General features: G+C 42.8%; 1 protein-coding gene across 1 annotated transcript in view; it reads right to left on the reverse strand.

The window, feature by feature from the left end:
- The window catches only part of MYO7A (myosin VIIA), a 739,224-nt gene that overhangs the window by 103,344 nt on the left and 616,531 nt on the right, over nt 1–19,349 (reverse strand). Inside the window, exon 38 of the mRNA XM_085623258.1 lies at nt 18,540–18,664. Within this exon, the coding sequence (XP_085479384.1) occupies nt 18,540–18,664 (125 nt within the window). The remainder of the gene's footprint in view (nt 1–18,539; nt 18,665–19,349) is intronic.

Below are 19,349 nucleotides of genomic sequence, written 5' to 3' on the forward strand. Positions count from 1 at the left end.
GGTGGAGAACAAGAAGGAGTTTGGCCCCTCTTATCGTGCACCGCTCCCGGTGCTTGGAGTCCAGGGTATACGTACAGTTATTTTACCTTCACTTCCTGGTCGCAAGGATAACAGGTACATCTCAATTGACAATGTCAAGCTACAGCGGGTGGCCGATTCACCATAGTATGACACCATCAGTTTCTTGCCCTTCCATTCTGCGAAATTCTGTTGTGATGCCGCCCTCAAACATCATGCCTGAGGTTGCCGTTGAGATGCATGCAGTTACTGCTCCTTCTATGCCGCCTACTGCTGGTGGTTTGCCTGATGATCCTGAGTATGCTTATCCTGCAGGTGTCCCGTTGCCTTTATTACATTCGACAGCGATTACCCCGTCACGTTCTTCCTTTGACACCGAATCAATGACTTCCACTGCCCCTTCCAAAATTTCTATATTTTTTGCCTGGTTCAAGAGACATTTTTTGGTGGCACCATGGACTTACATCTGGCTGGTGCTAATATGTATTTTTTTGTTCATGACAATTGGCTTTGTGGTAGTGTTTTTTAAACTTATCAATGGACACTACCTGACTGAAAGATCTGCGATTAGATTAATTGATGGAACTTTGGCCCCCCATTCTTCATCACACATTATGAAAAGGGACCAGACTTTTGTGAACATTACTGCCTGGCCTGTGATCACTTGGGATGCTGTTAAGTTTCAAATTCATGGACCTACGGAAGTGATTAATGTGCCTAATGTCTTTCGTGTTTCTATGGGTGATGTGGTTAAACAGAATATCCGATCTGATGATTGGGATGTACAAGCAATAGAAGCACTATTTTCTGATCTAAAATATTATGCTGCATTTGATGCTGAAGATTTGTATTTAAATTCTGCAAATTATGGTGAACAGTTTTGTTATCAACATTATGGCACACATGTCCTACACAGGGCAAATACTTTTCGTAATTTTGTTAATTACACACAATGGGAACACTGTCCGGCCCCTTATTATGGCAGTTCTGCCACATTGGTGAACAAGTTCACATATCTTTCAGATTTAGGTGTGTCTAGTCCGACCTCTTTTTATTTTAGAGTGGCGGCTGAGACCGTCTCTAAGGTTAGGTTGACACATACCAAATTGTTGTATTCCAAGTCCTTTATGGACGAATTGGCTGTTGGAGGCTATGAGCTCTGGAAAGCTACTATCGATCTTAAATCGGTTTGGGGTACTAAACCATGGCTGGTTCAGGGAACAGAAGCTTTGCATCGCGCTTGTCTTATCCCAAACCACATTTTGTTTTTGAATTCATCTATTTTTCAGACCACCTGTTTTGGATTGGCCACATCTAACCAATTGAATTCCCCCTCGATCCTGGATCTGGGTGCTTATCCCGGTTGGGGTAATCACACAGACCTTTCCCTTGCTAGGTTGCAGTCCCTCATTCCCAACACCACCTTTAATGTTTCGTCATTTAATCCTGATGGGTGGTTGGTATGGCAAACTGGTGCAGATTCCTGTCAACGTCGATTTCTAGCCTTAACACCTGGGTATACTCAAGTCAGGGTTGATCCTCGTTTTGAATCAACACACACTGTGACTACCTACTCTGTGGGTAAGTTATGCCAGTCATGGCTGCAACATTCCACATTAGCATCTGTTAAACTTCATTTGTTGCGTTTAAACGACAAAATGGATCTGAATGATTTTATTAAGGGTCCTACGGCAGGTCCAAAAGATGGGTATATGCTATTTACAACGAGGTTTGGAAAATGTCGCAAATTGAAGCTGCATCCAGATTACGTGCCATTGACAAGGCCAATATGGAAAAAGTATTGGCTGTGATTGATAATAGTATAAATACCTTGTCTTCTAGAATTTACACTTTAGATAATATTGTTTCATCTGTCGTAGACATTGTCCAGGATGATTTGTCTGTGTTGTATCATGGCCAGAATCAGTTGCGTTCTGTTATGCAGTTTGCATGGACTTTACAAACGTTAAAGGCAGGGAAGGTCCCATGGGATTACATGAATGTTTCCTCTTTGTTCCTCCCTTTTAATCTAACGGCAAAACAACAGTTTATGTCCATGAAGGATCCTACTTATTCATTACTGCACATTGAGAAATTAGAACCGTTACCTTACTCGATTGCTGAGTTAAATTCGGCCGTGTGGCTTATCCATGGCGTAATCACTTTACCTTTTCCGCTTTTTAAGTTTAGTTTGTGCATGAAACATTATGCTCTTGGCAGATATGAACACCTTGGTACTGCATTCCTGCACGAAGTTTGGTCGCTCCCGTTCACATATAGATGCATGCGGGAGGGAAAAGAGGTTTATTTGAAGGGTGAGGAATGCACTTCTGCCCCTGATCATTCTGTAGTGTGTAGACACATACAATTGCATGGTGCTTGCAATGTACACGCTCCTAATTTGGCTTGTGTCCTGAACGGTATGCCGGGGCCGGTTCTAACCCCTTCATTTACGCTGCTTGCTAACGGTAGTTATTTGCTTTTAAATAATGAGGATTGCTGCGGGATGCTAAAGGGCATACCATACATAGTGACTGTTTCACAGCGTGTTGTTTGCTGTAAAAATGTCCTTTTCCCACCCCCGCATGGCAGGCTCGATGTTTCTATCTGGCCTTCGATTCCAACCTTGAGCGCAGAGTTCAACCAGATGAGCAGAATAAGGGCTCTTTTGTCTCAAAGGGAGGTCGCTTTGACTTCGTCCCGTGAAACTTTTCTTCTTCACGTGGCAAACACCCGCACGGAGGTGCAGGCGCTTTTGAATACTGACCTCCCCTTCCATTTTGGAACATTGGTACAGACTATCTTTAATGCCTCGTCTACGACTGGCATAGTTCATTTTTTTAAACTTATGGGCTCCGTCCTCGTGACCTCCTTTCAGACTATTTTTGGTGTGATTCCCGCATTTTTTCATTCTATTTTTTCCAGCGTCTTCGGAGGTCTCCCGTTGATTCTCGCCCTTATAGCTGGAATACTTCTATTGTTTTGCGTCCTGCGCAATGGCTGTGCAACTTGCGTACAGGGACAACATGCCCCGGCTGTTGCATCTCCGTAACCGTATGCTTGAATACTATGGAACCTTGCCCTTGGCTACCTTAAGTGTCGCCTACGGATTGTCCTTCCGGTTTCCTTTCTTTACTTGTGTGCAACCAGTCTTTCACTGCCTGGATTGTCCATTCCAATGGGCTCTGGATTTCTGCCTGTCAAACTCGGTGTCACCTGTCCCGGATTTTGGTCAACTAATGGGCCCCTTAACGGCTCATGAGTTTGAATGTTCTGGTGTCGGGTTTATGGCCTTGGGCGCGGCACATGGAGTCCTTGGAAATTGGGCCATTGAAGAGGCTGCGATTGACTTACTGGAACGCAGTTATATCGAGGAACCTTCCTGTTGTCTTCGTTTGGTGCTGGAAGCTCCAATTGTGAGTGAACACGTGTGTTCCTTTCCCTTGCTGGATTGGATGGCGGATAATTTTGCGGAACGCTCCAATGATTTCCTCTTGGAGGCTGTTGCAACTTTTTGTGCCTATACCTTGATGGATTGACTCTTTGTCTTGGTCAACTCATGGTGCATCCATCGATGTCATTTTTCCCCATTTTTTCATGTTTTTTTTCCCCTGAAGACATCATTTCTCTGTTTTTGACATTTTTCTTTTCTTTTCGAACTTACACTTACCTTATATGGACTTATAGTTCATGCCCTTGGTTCCGTTCTTTCTAACTTGAACTCTGCGTTCTTGATAAATGCGCCCCTAGTGGTTAGTAGTCCGATCAAGGGGGGGTGTAGTATGGGTTAATCACTCCCTATGTACAACGCTAAGTTAGCATAACCTCGTCGGCTGCTAGAAAGCCAGCTTGCCGCTTTTGCTGCTTTTGCACGCGACACTGTTGTTACATATTATTCATTCGAGAACTGCTGACTCGACTTTGCTTCACATGAGAACCGTCTGTTGTTTAACATCCTTAACAGTGAGCAGTGACCTTGGTCTGTACACCGTGTACAGAACGAGTCTGGGTCACTAGACGGTGCAGGTTGTTGTGTTCAGGTTGATCGTACCACTTCTTAGCCATAACATACATACAGCTGCCAATACCTGAAAGACGAGTCCTTTAATATTGCAGAGCAGCATGTTTTCACTTGCATTCGAAACGAAGAGCTGTTGCAGGAGAGAGCCTAGCTGATCTTGTGATGTGATTCTACTAAGCTGATCTATAAGGTATGGGGTCCCCCATGCAAGCCTAAGAGACCTTCTAATAGTCTAATAATAACTTATTAGTTGCTAGAGAAAGGAGGGTGGTCGCTTTCCACCGTTATTAATATTATGATTGCTCCTTTCCTTTTCTATGGTATTGTAACAATGCTGATGGTTCTGATCTTAACCATTTGTCTGCTTGTGTTAGCCAAAGTACTGCATCTTAGGACGCGAGGTTTATAAAATAAACTCTTTAAACTTTACCGTGTCTTTGTTATTCTGTTGTGGACTGATATATAGCTACCAACGGGTATTTCGGATTCCCACCACTCCTGAGAGTATCTAAGTCGCTTGTTCTGGGTTGTCAATACATTGGGACTGCCGAGCTAAATCTCGGATAACGAATGTGACACTAAGCTAGTCGAATAGGGGTTCTTGGTTCTGAGGGGAGTTTCTGGTACACCACAATTCTCTGAGGTCCTGGTTTCCTGCGCATAGTTCTGTGCATAAGCAGAATCCCTGCAACACCAGCAGTCGCATACACATGATCTCTCTCCTGGCTTTGAGGTTGAGCAGGACAGCAAAATAGGGCTGAGGTTTGTTTATTGCATATGAATCATTTAACGGAATCAGAAAACATAATGTTTTTAATGTGGCCTGATCTTGCTGGAAGGAGACTAGCTGGATTTGTTTATTAATGCGCGATTTCCAGGTGGCGTATGAAATGCAGGGGAGATCAAGAGCTAGTTTGTTAATTTCAAGGGAGGTCATGGCTCTCGTAACCTGTTTATTCCATGGCGATCCTTTGTTTTCGAATATGTCTCTAAGGCAGCTCTTAAAGGAATCCCTCGGCGATTTTAAGATTCGGATGTAATATTTTCGAAAATCAGCCTAAGAGTTAGAGATTGTTTGACTAGTCCGATCTCCAACCTGAGTCTCGCCCTAGATAGATGTTTTGGAAGTTGAAATTTTTATAGGCCACACTTTGCACCCACTCTGGAGTTTCTGAGCAGGCTCCAGGAAATGCTTGATGCCCGTACGAAAGTGCTGGGAGAAGAGAAACTTGTGTGACTTTTCTGATGCCCACGGCTGAGGGGCTTTTTAGCTTGTTATTCAATTTTATCAGCCCATATATTATGGCAGTTGATTTATTAGTCAATTCCTTTTTATGGGCGGTGGGTCTTGCTGTTTATGTAAACCAGACCCCCAGGTACTTATATTTCTGCACTGAATTAATAGACCTGAGGCCTATATTACATGTGATCTGTTTTTTATGCTTTTGCCTCCCTATTGTTATAATCTTGGTCTTTTCTAGATTGATGGTAAGAAAGTTCACTGTGCTGTATTCATATAAGCTGGTCAAGGCTCGTTGAAGGCCCACTTTAGTATGGTCCATGATTACTATTTCATCTGCATACTGCAGAATGTGTAGGGGACAGTCACCTAGTCAAGGGGGGGTCTGGCTACTGTGGGCGAGAGCTTTTCCCATGTCTGCAGTGTACAAGTTAAAAAGGAGGGGAGCCAATACGCAACCTTGTTTCAGACCTCCGGTTGTACTGATTTTAGCTGAGAGAGAGATGTGGGGCCTGTTTTCACCTGAACCCACGTTTCCGAATATAGGGAGTTTATGGCTGTGAAAAGTGAAGATGAAATGCCCCATTTGCTAATTTTTTTCACAACAGTTGTCGATCGACCCTGTCAAAAGCTGGGAGAAAAAGCAGCAGAAGAGTGGAGGTTGATCTGGCTGAGTAGCTTGGTGACTAAGGGCCGATAAAGCAATTATGTTGTCAGTTGTGGCAGCTACGCCTCGGAAGCCAGTTTGAAAAAAGGGGAGCAGCTAGTTTTCTTCTACCCAATTTTCCAGTTTTTCCAGAAGAATGCATGCGTATGCTTTAGCTTCCAGGTCTAACAAGGCTATTAGACGATAGTTGGCTGGAATTAAACGGTCACCTTTTTTATAGATTGGAGAAAGTGTTGAACCCCTCCAATTTTCAGGTGTTTTACCATTTGTACATGCACTATTGAATAATGAGGTTAATAGCATAGACCAGCCCTCTATTGCAGATAGAAAAATTCCCGCAGGGAGCCCATTTGGGCCAGGCGCCCCACTGGTCTTCATTGATTATATTAGTTTGGCAATTTCCTTCAGTTGGATCTGGGTTTGATGTTCTTCTCCATTCTGAGCAGCTATGGTCGTGGTAGCTGGGGTGTTTTGTGCCAGAAACTGGGTTCTCACATGTTTCTCCCACGCAAGTCTCGGGACCGCATTTGATCTTGAGGCGCCGAGAGATTTTAAGGTGTTCACATGCTGCCAGAATGGAGCTAAGGATGCTTCTTTAAGCATTACAAATATCCTTTTCCATTCCTCCTCTTGGTGAGCTCGTTTCGAGGCCCAACTTATTTTTTGTGGTTATTCCGTGCTTCCTTGACTGCCAGAAGATTATTGTGTGTTGGATTAAATTTAAACAAGCAGGATTTCTTCCTTAAGTTCTTACGCGTGGGGCTGATACTCCGTGCAGGCAAGAGTTTGTTCGTATGTCTTGAGAGTTGTGGCCAGCAGATCCCAGTTTAATAGGAGAGTATTCCCTGGGAGGTCCCATAGTCGAGATTTGACGTTGTCAAGCCACACCTCCACCAAGGGCGAGTGTAGCGGTTTCCACTTGATTCTCCTTACCATGTTCAATGGTTCATCTTTATAGGACAGCCTAGCTCCTGGCCTGGGTCGGCTATCTGACGTTTTAAGTTCAGAGTAATTACCAGCGGGTTATGATCGCATTCTGTGCGATATTTGACATTGAAGTTCTGAAGATGGTTAATTAAGCTGCTGGACAGGAAGATGTAATCGATTGTGGAGCTTTTCTTGAAAGTAGGAGGGGCATTCGTCGGGGACTGATCTGCCGATTTTAAGTCAAATGTAGAAAGGAGATTGTTAAATTAATCATGTTCATTGTTCCTCTGTCGGACATTATTATAGTGGTGTCCCAGGAATTTGGTGTTAAAGTCTCCTACTAATACTATTTCATGTGTCGGATGGGATTCAATAATTGACTTAATGGTTGAGCATAAGGTCCCTATAGATCGTACTTTTGTTATTTTGCAGGGATTCAAGTAACAGTTTATAACAATCAATGCGAAAGTCTCCTTGTTGCTTTTTAAACCTTTGCTGGATAAGGCTTGGACGTTCTTATCAGTCTGCCTAGGTAGGCATATCGCAACTGTGAGAGATTGTTTTAAAAAGACTGAAAGGCCGCCTGAAGGCCGCCCAAATATACTTGTTGGAGTAGCCGGTTGAAAGATTTCATAAAAGCCGTAGATTGTAGTGGGACTCAGTGACCATTTTTCCTGGAGACATAGGACGTCTAGGCTGTTTAAAAATGTGCGCCCTGATTTGGAGTGGAGTGTTGAAATCAGCCCCGCCACGTTCCATGAGGCAATGGTGAGTTGGTCATTTACTGCCAATTTTCTGGCCTGAGTGGAAACTATTAATGCCAGGGCAGGGGTTCCCTTGTGTTAGGTGGTGTAAGAGGGGATAACGCCCCCAATAGCTGGGTATCTTGGTGTTCCCTCATAGTTCAGAGCTGCAGCTTGCCAGCAAATAAACCGATTATTTTCACCACAGTGGATTGTTAATGGATTGGTTGCCAGTGACGTACTCACTAGCCAATCATGGGTGGCACCCCAAGCTCCCTTCAATATGCACCCTCTAGGAGGAGAGCTATGGTCCTCTAGTAGAACATGAGGATATTTCCTTGGTTGGATGGGCTCAAGTTCTATGCCCCATTCGTCAAAAGTGGCGGCCTCTTTAAGTATTGCGTCTCTAGTGGCTATTGTGTCCCAATATGTAATTGTTGATTCGGAAGCCCTTGTCCCAGATATATGAATAAATTCTAATACTGCAGCTCTGCTGAAGTTAGGTGCACGTGGGATGGAATGTGTTGAAATAGTTTTATCACGTTCCCTCGGTTCAGAATGTCCGCAGACTCACTGGAGACATAGTGAGGGATAAATGACAGACCAGCTGAGAAGTTATCTACGTTTGTTTGCCCGGCCCCTTTAATACAGGAGGATGGAGGTTCTCCTGGATGACCTGTTTCCCTGTGTTCCCGTAGCGCTGGGGTACTGTACTCATGAAATTTGCCAGTCCCAGCATGAGTGTAAAGTGGGGTGTTCCAACTGTGCCCCCAAATGGCCTTTTTTTCCATAGTTGATTTTGTGTGTTGGAGTAAACTTGAATTTCTTTTGGGGCCTGGTTGTTTAAGATCCCCCTTCGCAGATTTTTTTGTGCCTGTTCCTTGTCCCGCATCAATTCGACCGTCCTATGCATAGAAATTCCTTGAGGCGGATCGGTTTGACTTAACGTTGATGTTAAGCTAATTGAAGGGGAGGCAGAATGGAAATAGGGTGTGCACCATTATATGCGATTGATGTTTCTGCACTGGGCAGAGGGCCAAGGACCGTGGTTTGAGCTACAGACCGGCTCGGGTTGTTGTGCTCTCTGTTGTTTTTTGTTTGTTTAACTTGGCTGGTTTGGTGCATCGATGGTATATCAGCCGGGGATCCCAGGGTGGCCATTGTTTGTGATGGAATCAATATCGGGTCACATTGATCTCCGTCTTTGCTAGGAATTCTTTGAGTGCACTGAGCTGTTTCTAGTATAGGAGGCTGTTCCTTTACCTGTGTGCTGGCCACTATATCCTGATGCATACTTGGGATCTCTTATTAAAGATGGAAAAAAGTTTTGGCCGGCTTTCCTTGTTGGAAGATTGCTCCTGTTCTTGTACCTGTGCCTGATGTCATCTGGAGCCTATTCTGTAAGCGCTGTTGTTTGGACAATTTTTTCAGCTTCTTTTTTGCTCTTCTAGATAGAATAGGCTTCCCTGAGACGTAAACGTTGGGAGCCTGCTGAGGGCTAAGAAAGGGTTTGTCTATCGAGAGAACATTGGGAACCGGGTGGCTAATGCTCGCTGTTAGATGGAAGTCTATGTCGGGGCTCGAGGTTGCATGGGAAATGTCATTTACTTCCATGCGTTCCTTGCCGCAGGGTGATACCGACTGATGTTCTAAGTCCCCTACGAGCATTGGGGTGCAAACTGCTGCCACTCTGTTGTCCCTTTGACTGTCCACCGACTGACAATTTCTTGGCGTTGTCTAATAGGGCCCTCAGAATTTCCGGTAGCGAGGTCAATTTGGCCATTAGTTGGGTGCAGGAGCAGTGTTGGCCCACTTCCGCCTGCTCAAGTTTAAGTTTGATCACAGTTAACCTGGTAACTGTGCCCATTATGCTTGTTGCTGTTGACTGGATAAGGTCGATCTGAAGCTCCATTTTCTGTGCCTGCCAGAGCAAAGCCTTCGCTATTGTGTCTTGTGGACTGGTATATTTTAATCTTCTGAAGGCTTTGGTTCATGCATTGTTATGCATGGCTCTCATAGAGAAACTCTATTTTTTTACTCCAGATTCTAACTCTGGTAACTCACTACTATGATGTAGCAACAGTTAATAACAAAACTCATTTCCAACTGTTGCTACACCATAAAGGCCTTTCAGGCCAGGCTGACAGGGCTCTCGGAGTCTGTCGGTGCAGTACTGCAGGTGAGCTTTGACTGAAAGCATAAAGGACAGCTGCAGAAGGGGGAGGAAGGCAGGGAAAGTAGTGGGGGTTGGTTAAGGATGGCAGGTAAGGAGTTTTTTTCTCCTATTTCGGTAATTAAGTACGGCTCCCCTATTACTCCTCTGCCCCTTTATAGCAGATGAAAGCAGGGGTGGATGATTAAGGGGGCCATATATGACATAAAATTATAGATAGGTAAAAAGTGAATTACCAGGATGTTTTGAGGGGTTCTGAATGACATCAAAGACAACTTAAGCTTCGCTCTTGCTGTCTATTTCATGTCACTTAGAACCCCTCAGTGGAAAACATCCCCATAATTCACTGTATCCATCTATAATTCTATATGTTGTGTCTGTTAGCTGGGGGTGCAAGCACTTATGAAAAAGAATCTGGCAACGCTTAAAGCACTGTGTTCCTCTAGTTTTGAGGAAGAGAACAATTTTTGACAGCTCAAATCTTGAGTCTCTGCCGGGTGGCTTGAGAGTAACTTCTGTATGCTTCTCAAACCTGGCTTACCAGTTTCAAACAATGAACAGGAAACAGAAAGAGTGTCAGACTGGTGCTAAGCACCTTTGCTTGAGGACTTCATTGTTGGGCAGCAGAATCTTTACTTACAACAGCAGGGGGTAAGGATTCTGTAACTCATCAAGGTAGATCTAAATCTGATGAAGGCAGTGACCCTATCCTGGTGTTTTAAAACAATAAAACCCCCACAATTACATATAGCATACTCTACCGAATCATCTGCATAAAGACTTTCAGACCCACTTGTTACTAAAGCAATGCAGTGGCTGCATCAACATTTTATTCTGCTTTTGACCTTCAGCAGTGCACGCTACACCAATAGCATTTTTCCATCACCAAGCTTCACTTTTGAAGGGCAATTAGTCTATCAGAGGGTAGAAAGAATTATCAAGCTTGCAGGACCTGTGCCAAACCCCTAGATCTAAGAGAGAAGGTAACTTTCCTAAGCAGATCTAGCACTTTAATCACATGCTGGCTAGGTCATGTTGACTTTAGTGCACCCCTTAAAAACTAAGAAATTCTTTCATTTTACTATTTTTATAACAATTAATCGCACCCTGTAATAAAACACTTTTCTATACATGTCAAGGCACACTACTTCAGAACCCAACTGAATAAGGCAAAATGCAGATTTACAATGCTTTTTGAAATTTCGAAGAGTCCTGCATTCACATAACAAAGCCAGAAATCAGAAAAGAGAAATGCGACAAATATGCTAAATATTTCTAAAACAAAATTAATACGTCTAAAGGGTAATCACCTTGTTCTTTGAAATCTTTCAGTATCAATAGATCAAATAAATCAAACTGTTAATGACCAATTTAAAACAAACCTAAAGATTCAAGAGAAACTTATGCCTCAAATTATCAGTTGATATGGTACATTCTAATTGTGCAAATTAAACCTGCTACACGTTGCTTCAAACCTGGTTAGAAAACATGCACAAATTCCTCACAAATTATATGACACACGACTCCCTATAAAGTTGGGTATCTCATCCCCTTGGAAAAAAAAAAAAATGCCTTGAGTACTTCTACCTTATTACTGGCCTATCATTTGTAACTAAAGTATTGGTAAACTTTGTTGTACACAACAAAAGGAATGTTTTGAAGCCAACAATTTCTTAGGTGAATTTGAATCATGCTTCTGCTCAGTACACAGAACTGAACCTTTAGCAGTAATAGTAATTGATCTCCATAGAATGTTTTTAATGAAATAACAATTGACTACAAACCATATTAGATTTATCCTCAGCCTTTGACCAGGACATCTTCCTTTTCACTCTCAAAAAGGGGTGATGATGTAGCAGTGAAATGGTTGAAAACCTGTCTTACAGCTAGTGTCTAAAGAGTATAAATTAAAGACGCTCTCTCCAAACTTGTGACTTGACCCAAGGCTAAAGGAACAAAAGACACAAGAGAAACATACTTTATTAAAGATGCTAAATCCTCTTAATATACTCATCTGGTTACCTCTAACCAAAACTGTTCAACAATCTGATATCAGACTATTCATCTGTTTGCTCCACACCAGAACCCTCCAAAGCAAAAAGTCAGCCTCCCATGCCTCCCAATCCTTCCCAATATGGCCGGCCCATTACACCTTGACCTCTATAAGAGGCGGGCCGGCCCAACCATTCAACCTGAAACTACCAAGCATAAACATGAAGCCAATAGCCAGACAGGGAGGGATGGGAATTCATGTGGCGAGGAAGACTATACTCGGAGTAATGAAGATTACCAGTAAGTAACCGGAGCATTACCTCCTCGCTAGTCTTCCTCGACACGTGACTAACAAAGTGAGCACATACCAAAGCCAAGCGGCTTCATGGAAACTCACAAGAAACCAACGGACCAGAAAGGGACGCCCACAAAAGAGGGAAAACCCAAAAGACCAGACGAGTGGAAGGACCACCCAAGAGAGAGGCAACCACGTGCAGGAAGACGCAGCCCGGGACAGAAAAACACCGGGACGCCCGAAAACCCAGACCCCCGAGACAGGCCCCAGAAAAGAAAGCAAGAAGCCAGTCCAAACACACCAAAGCTGCCCAACGGACAGCCCAAAGCGAGAGGGGAGCAAAAGCCCAGACAGAGGAACTGAAGGAACAGAAGACATTCCCACCACAGCGACTCAACCAAAAAGCCACAGCCGAAAGGAGACGCAGACCGACAGAAACAGCAACACCGCACGGTGGACCACCAACCGTGAGAGAGCCGAAACCACCAGAGGAATGGGGCAGCGGAACCAGACGCAATCAAATAGACTAGCAGGAGCTGCAAGAATGGACAGGGGTGCAAAAGGAACCCAGCACGCCAACCGAACAACCAAAACAACGAAGGTCACCACAACCCCACCAGTTAGGAAAGAAACAGGTGGGACATGGACCCCAGTCGCACAAAGGACCCCCTGGAAGGAAGCGCGACATCAAGGAGAGAACCCAGGCAGGCACAAGGCAAAATAGACCCAGGAAGGTGTCGGAAACGACACCGAAGAAACCCGGCCACCAAGGGAACCCAACCGGCCAACAGCGAAAAGCGGAAAACCCATAAGGCCGCCCACAGAGCCCGAAGAGTGGAAGGGATCAGGCCCAAGGCCAAGCCACCAGAAAGGAAGTGAATGTCCTCCAGAGGCCCCCATGCAGAAGAAAGCATATAGAGCCCGGCAGGGAGGGAATGCAGCATGGAGGAGCGAGACCACCCCGCACAGGGACCAAGCAAACCATCCCAGGAACCCTCCACAAGGAAGCGAGCCGCCGAAGCGAGCACCCAGCCGCACAGAAAAGTAACAACAACTCAAGCGCGACAAAGAACTCACAATAAGTGAGACAGCAGGAAAGGAACTCACAACCCTTGGAGGAAGAGCCAGAAACCTCAACTGCCAGGCCACAGCACCTCATTCATGCAAACAAAACAGGGAAGCAACGCAACCAAGGGAGGTAGCCGAAGACTCACCTACACAAAGCACAATGGCTCGCGCCTGGAAACAGAAAGATCAGGAGGCAATAAATACAAAGACAGAGGGTCAGACCAGAAGTACGCAGAAGCCAATGTACCAAACAAATAAACCACAAAACCCGAAAATGAGAGTGGTTAGACCAGAAGCAAGGGAAGTAGAGCAGCAATGTCGAAACACGAACCGGCAACCTCAGCGACTGGGACCGCCGCACTAGCCCTAAGGCTATCCCACAGACCCTTCTCACACACGCACAGCGCACAGAAGCAAGCCCATAAACACATAGGTACAAAGGGGGAACCCAACACCCACAGAGTGGGGAAAAATACAAACCCCCCCCAAGAGAGGAGCAAGGTAAACACAAACACACAGCTGCAACCAGAGTTTGACACCTCACCAGGACTCACACAAAATCCACCAAAAGGCACGGACATGGAACCCGAAGAACAGCAATGGGACACAAGGGCCCAAAAAACAAAGAAAAGCAATGGACCGAAACAGGACAGCAACAAAACAAGCTGTATGTTTACATCAGAAACGAGGGCCCCCAACAACACTTGCCCACTCCCCTGAAAAAAGTAAACCAGGGAATCAGACACGCAGCGGGAAACCAAGTGGTGCGCATGCGTAAGAGCAAATCCAAACAAGGTGAAAGGACCAAAACACACAATGTATAGACAAGAGTAAGCAAGAAACTCATCAAGGACTTCACATAGTCCACAAGCCGCACATCCTCGGTCAGAGGAACGGGAGAATACGCATCATCAAAAATGTGATTATGTTTACATTGCAATATTAAGGTAGTTCAAGCTGATATATAAGGTCTTACTGCTGTGCTTTTGGCGGTGTCTTGGACTGTCCAACTTGAATTTATTTCTCTGAAATCTTGATATTTGAGTTTTCTAGATCACTTAAGTCACTTAAACCACTTTTTATGCAAAGATTGTAATTTGAGCCAAATTTCTCTCCAAACTTTTCTTTGACACCCATGCCCCTCTTGATAATAAATGTACCTTTAAAGCAAAGTATAGGATGGCCTTAAAGACCAAACTCTCTCATCACTCTTGAAAAAAACCTTACTTGGATCACTTCGTTTTTTGCAACTTTTATCTGGTAGCCAGTCTCTCCTTTGTAGGGAACAGTTTTAAGAAAGTTATTTCTGAACAACTACGACTCCATATTAAATGCTTCAAACGCCTCAGATCTAATAAATCTGGCTTTTGTTCACATTACAGCACGGAGGCAGCCAAGCCTTGAGGAAATTCAAAGAGTTGCTGCTGGAGAAGATGTCAATAGCTCATGCTGCTGCATATCTTAATGTATTGTCTCAAGCTGATGTTATGTAACTGCAGAACTGTCTATCAAACATCGAGGCCCACATGGCTTAAGCTTATCTGAAATTCAATATCAGTAATAGGGAGTCTCCTCTCTTCAGGTCAGTGTAAGCTTCGAATTCAATCTTCACTCTCAGGAATTACTAGAAATAGCACCATCAGTACACTTGTCATTCCTGCCATGAGTTTCTTGCTTGACACCAACTTAACTATGGAGACGCATATTGCCAAAAACCCAGAACGCACTATTTCAGCAGAGGAAAACCATATGTTCTTGCAACAGCTTTTCGTGTAGCAGTTCAATTGTTGGGACTATACGCAATGATATTAGAAACATCCTGCTAGTGGGACTTCCCATATGTGATCTCCTTCTGCTGAGGTCCCTACTGTACTCAGTCACTAGGTCTAGTAATTGAATAAGGACACCTCACCATATCATGCCTGCACTCAGAACAATGCACTGGCTGCCCATTGAGGCACACATCAACTTTAAGCTGACTTACTTTACGTGCAAGGCTTACATCCAATGGTGTAGTGAACCTCACACTCTAGCAGCAAAAATGGGGATGTAACTGGGCCTAATAGTAAAAAAATAGTAATGAAGAGAGAAAAGACAGATGTTTAGACGGAAAGGGAAAGAAGCAGAAAAGGAAGGTGTGAAGAAAGGGTGAAATGAAGGAAAGGGGAGAAGCAAATGTGAAAGGACGGAAGAAAAGGTATAAGGAAGGAAGGGCTAAAGGAAGGAAGGGTAAACATGAGGAAGAGTGAAAGGAAGGAAAGGTAAAGATTATGCTACAAGAAAAGATTAATGAAATGGAGGCAACACTAAAAGGAAGGAATCCTGACAATAATTCAGCTATGGTGTAATGATGGATGGCTGATGGAAGGGTGAAAAGATGGAGAGTAAAGGAAGAGCGATTGGATCGAAGAACGAATGCATGGATTCTTAAAAGGATGGATGAATAGAACGATGAAAAGGAGTGAAAGATGAGAGGATAGAAGATAGAGGGATGTGTAATTGAGGATAACTTTTTGGGAATGCCTGTCATGCTTGCTTCACTGGCCTGATGCCTTTAGATGTATACTTCAAAGTGGGAGTATTTTAAATTCTCGCTACATTCCACAACAATCTCTTATCTTGCCTCTGTATCACAAACATCTGAAGGCCTTTGCAACGCTCGCAGGAAATCCATTGCCCGTCCTGACATCATCCCCTTAGCCAAGAAGGCATGCACATTCAATCAGGCTTCCTCTGTTGTTACCCCCATGTAAAGGAACTCTCTTCCACCAGACACTACCTCACTTCTGTTTATTTTTTATTTTTCGATGGAATGTTACACTGGAATGTTACATTTGGTAGTAAAAAGTAAGCAACCAATCACCACTCACTTCTACCTTTAAAAAGCAATTTAAAGACTTTTTTGACCCAACTATTTCTGTCTTAATATTGGATGAGCTCTATTATTAATTGCTGCTTTTTCTTGGACTGTTTGTATTGTAGGCTTGCTGTTCAGTGCTCCATCAGCTATTGCAAGCGATAAAAAAAGTAAATAATTAAATAAACTAAAACGTGGAAGAGACATAGCTGTACATCAATGTAACCTCATACTCTGACCACTCACTTAAGAAATCCTGCTTAACCAACTTACTAGGAGAATGAAAATACCACAAGTGAAACTGTATTCCTACCAATCCAAATGTCCAACTGGGGGAAAAATCGATAAACAATATCGAGCAACTTGAATTCCAGCCCTTGATCGTTGAAAAAGCTAAATTCTTAGGTTTTATATTGGATAACAAAGTAAACCCAGAGGGAGCTAAAATTAGCATTGCACTCACTTGACCTCTCCTGTTCACATTATAGTAATGTGATTTTAACTGATTTAATTAAAAATGCTGGTACCTCTGAAAGCTGCCCTTCATTCCGCAGCCCTTTTAGTCTGTACTATTCATAAAAGAGATCATAGTATGCCTTTCTTGCCCTCGCAAAAATGGCTCCTGATTGAGGCGAGATGCCAACAGGTCTACTTTACCACCAAAGCCCTAGACTAGACCTATGCAGCCCAACACATTTATCAATAAACTGACCATCTCCGGGGATTCATACACAGTTTGAAGTAAAGGAAACCATATCTTCCACAACCAATGCTTCAACATGAGGTTAACTATTTCACAAGCTTTTGCATGAGTTTTGGAACTCATTGTCACTTTCTACCAATTTAACCATACCTTACAAAGACATGTCTACAGAAATACCTGGATCATCCCACGTACCTCGTGGATCTCTAACACTGCTCTATGATGCTTGTTAACTTGCTATTAGGAATCTAAAAAGAAATTGGATCACTGATCACAAATGATGGTTTTCCAAAAAACACCATTTGAGTATGATGACTGAGTTTTCATATATGCCATAATGGCTTCGAATATTATTGTCATTATTTCATACATTATGTAAGTGCTTAAACAGCTGTATTCCTGACAGTGTCATCCCCTGCCCTTCTGAGTAAATGGTGGTCTCTCAAAACTACTACATAAAAATTGGGCTCTCATGTCCTCTGGGACTTGTTCATAACCACATAAACCTACAAAAATAAATTCATAAAAACCTATGGGAAATGTACCGTGGCACAGTTTACCAGAGCATTTTTAACAAAAACTTCCTTCATGAACCCTACTTAATCAATATTTATTTTCAAAATTAAATTTCATGTCATCAGCAAGGTTGATAATAAAACCAGACCAGAGCTAATAGCCCTCTGCTATTCCCACTCCCTTCAGTCCGGTTTAGCTGATATCCAAGTCATTTAGAGACGGGAGGTCCATTAAGTCTCTGAGCTGGCTAAAGCAATACTTTTGGCAAATTAAGAGTAGTAGTATGTCAGAATATTGAGTACATAATTTCGTTATATATTTACATAAGTTTACTACTCTTAAGACCACATCTATGTGCATTGAATATATATATTTATTCAAGGTAGATGTATGTGGTGTTAAGAATACTAATTGTGTTAGTCGATGGTCTGGTCCAAACTATTAGCAGAACAAATTCAATATTCTGGTAAAGTACTTTTAGAGACCCATGCAATAAGAGTGGATGCTTTTATTTTCATTTATTTTCTTTTTTTGCAAAACAGCTGGGGCACTCATGGTGGAAAAAATAATTGACAGCTTTTTTTGCGTTGTTTTTTCTAACACAAGCCACTAAATTGAACTTTTTCCTGAAAAAGCTAGAAAGCAATGCTCCTTGTGTGCCAGGAGTTTTCTCCTGGAGAACATTGCCTGTGTTTTGCTGCCCAGACTGCCATGTCGTCTGTGGCAGCCCGGGAAAGAAAATACATAGTGTCAGAACACCATTTTAAAATTAAAAATGGTCTTCTGACACTGTGTTTTTTTCGTTCCCGGGCTGAGTAGGGGAGACACCAAGGAGTAGGCTGTTTAGCAGTGCTGGTTGAATCACCACAAACGTATGTTCAATGGTGGAGCCGCCTGAGTCTCTGCCATTAAAAAAGCAACTATTCCACCATATTTAAATGTAGTGAAAACACTTTGAGGTTGGCGTTTGTTGCATCTGTTTATATTTGGTGAATATTCTCTTACAACTTATCAACTAGAAAAGCACCATGTTTCTGTGTCTTGTTTCTCATTAGCAAAATCCAACTTTCACCAACATTAGGCGGAGCATATACATATAGTTATTTAATTTTCAATAAAACAAACTGTAGCTGAAATCTAAATGAACCATATTATTGCTAAGAGGCTCCCTTCATCTTTCAGGCACCTTACATTATCTAGCAAGCTATGTCATCATTTATAAACCCTTCCACCTGCTCCTCTTGCAATAAATTTGCATTGCAATATAACATAATATTTTCATATTTTACTAAGTAGGCTATTGCTTTTATGCTTTTTACCTAAAATAGTCATACGAAAAATCCTCCAGTGTATATGGCTTCACTTTTTCTTCACTCTCTGATGACGCCTGCTGTGATATTCTGACCACATCCTGTCGTTGGTCCGGTGTCATTGTGACCAAGGCCTAATGAACAAAGATGTGACAAGGATTAGATCACTGCTGCATGATAAAGAATCTGATCTTTGATGTGTACTATGTGTAACAGATAGAGACAATCTTTTTGATTGCCCAACAACCTAGAATGCAGCTGAATTACATTAGGAGACTTTGGTGATAATATAGAGAACAAAGACAGGCAGAAGTGTAATTTGAATTAGATGGAATTGGCCCTGCAAATAAGAGTGCTTAGAATGCTGGCACTAACTAATGGTGTTAGTCTGCATTCTAAATTAATTGACAGTGTTAGGCAGGTACATACATCTGACAGGTTAGATGGCCTAATAGCTGCACTACCCAGATTGTATATGTCAATGCCGTCTAACAATGATTTATTTGTTAGCATAGTACCAACTTTAACATAAACTTTTATAATTATTTATAATATGTAACAAATTTAGCTTATTTTATATGTATTTAAAATATGCATATCTTACAGACTATTCTCTTTGGAAAATATATGTTCCTAAATTTTTCCTTCTGCAGTTAAAGACATTCCCATATTTTCATGTATAGCACAGAAGCAAATTGACACAATTTCACACCCTTTTATCTGGTTAATAATTACACGTAACCAAATGATACAATGCCAAACAAAAGGAAATCATGAACATTCAGTGCACCTCCAGTATCGACAATCTACACTGAGCTC

The sequence above is a fragment of the Triturus cristatus genome, chromosome 8, assembly GCF_964204655.1.
Source record: "Triturus cristatus chromosome 8, aTriCri1.1, whole genome shotgun sequence".
In the NCBI taxonomy this organism is placed as follows: domain Eukaryota; kingdom Metazoa; phylum Chordata; class Amphibia; order Caudata; family Salamandridae; genus Triturus; species Triturus cristatus.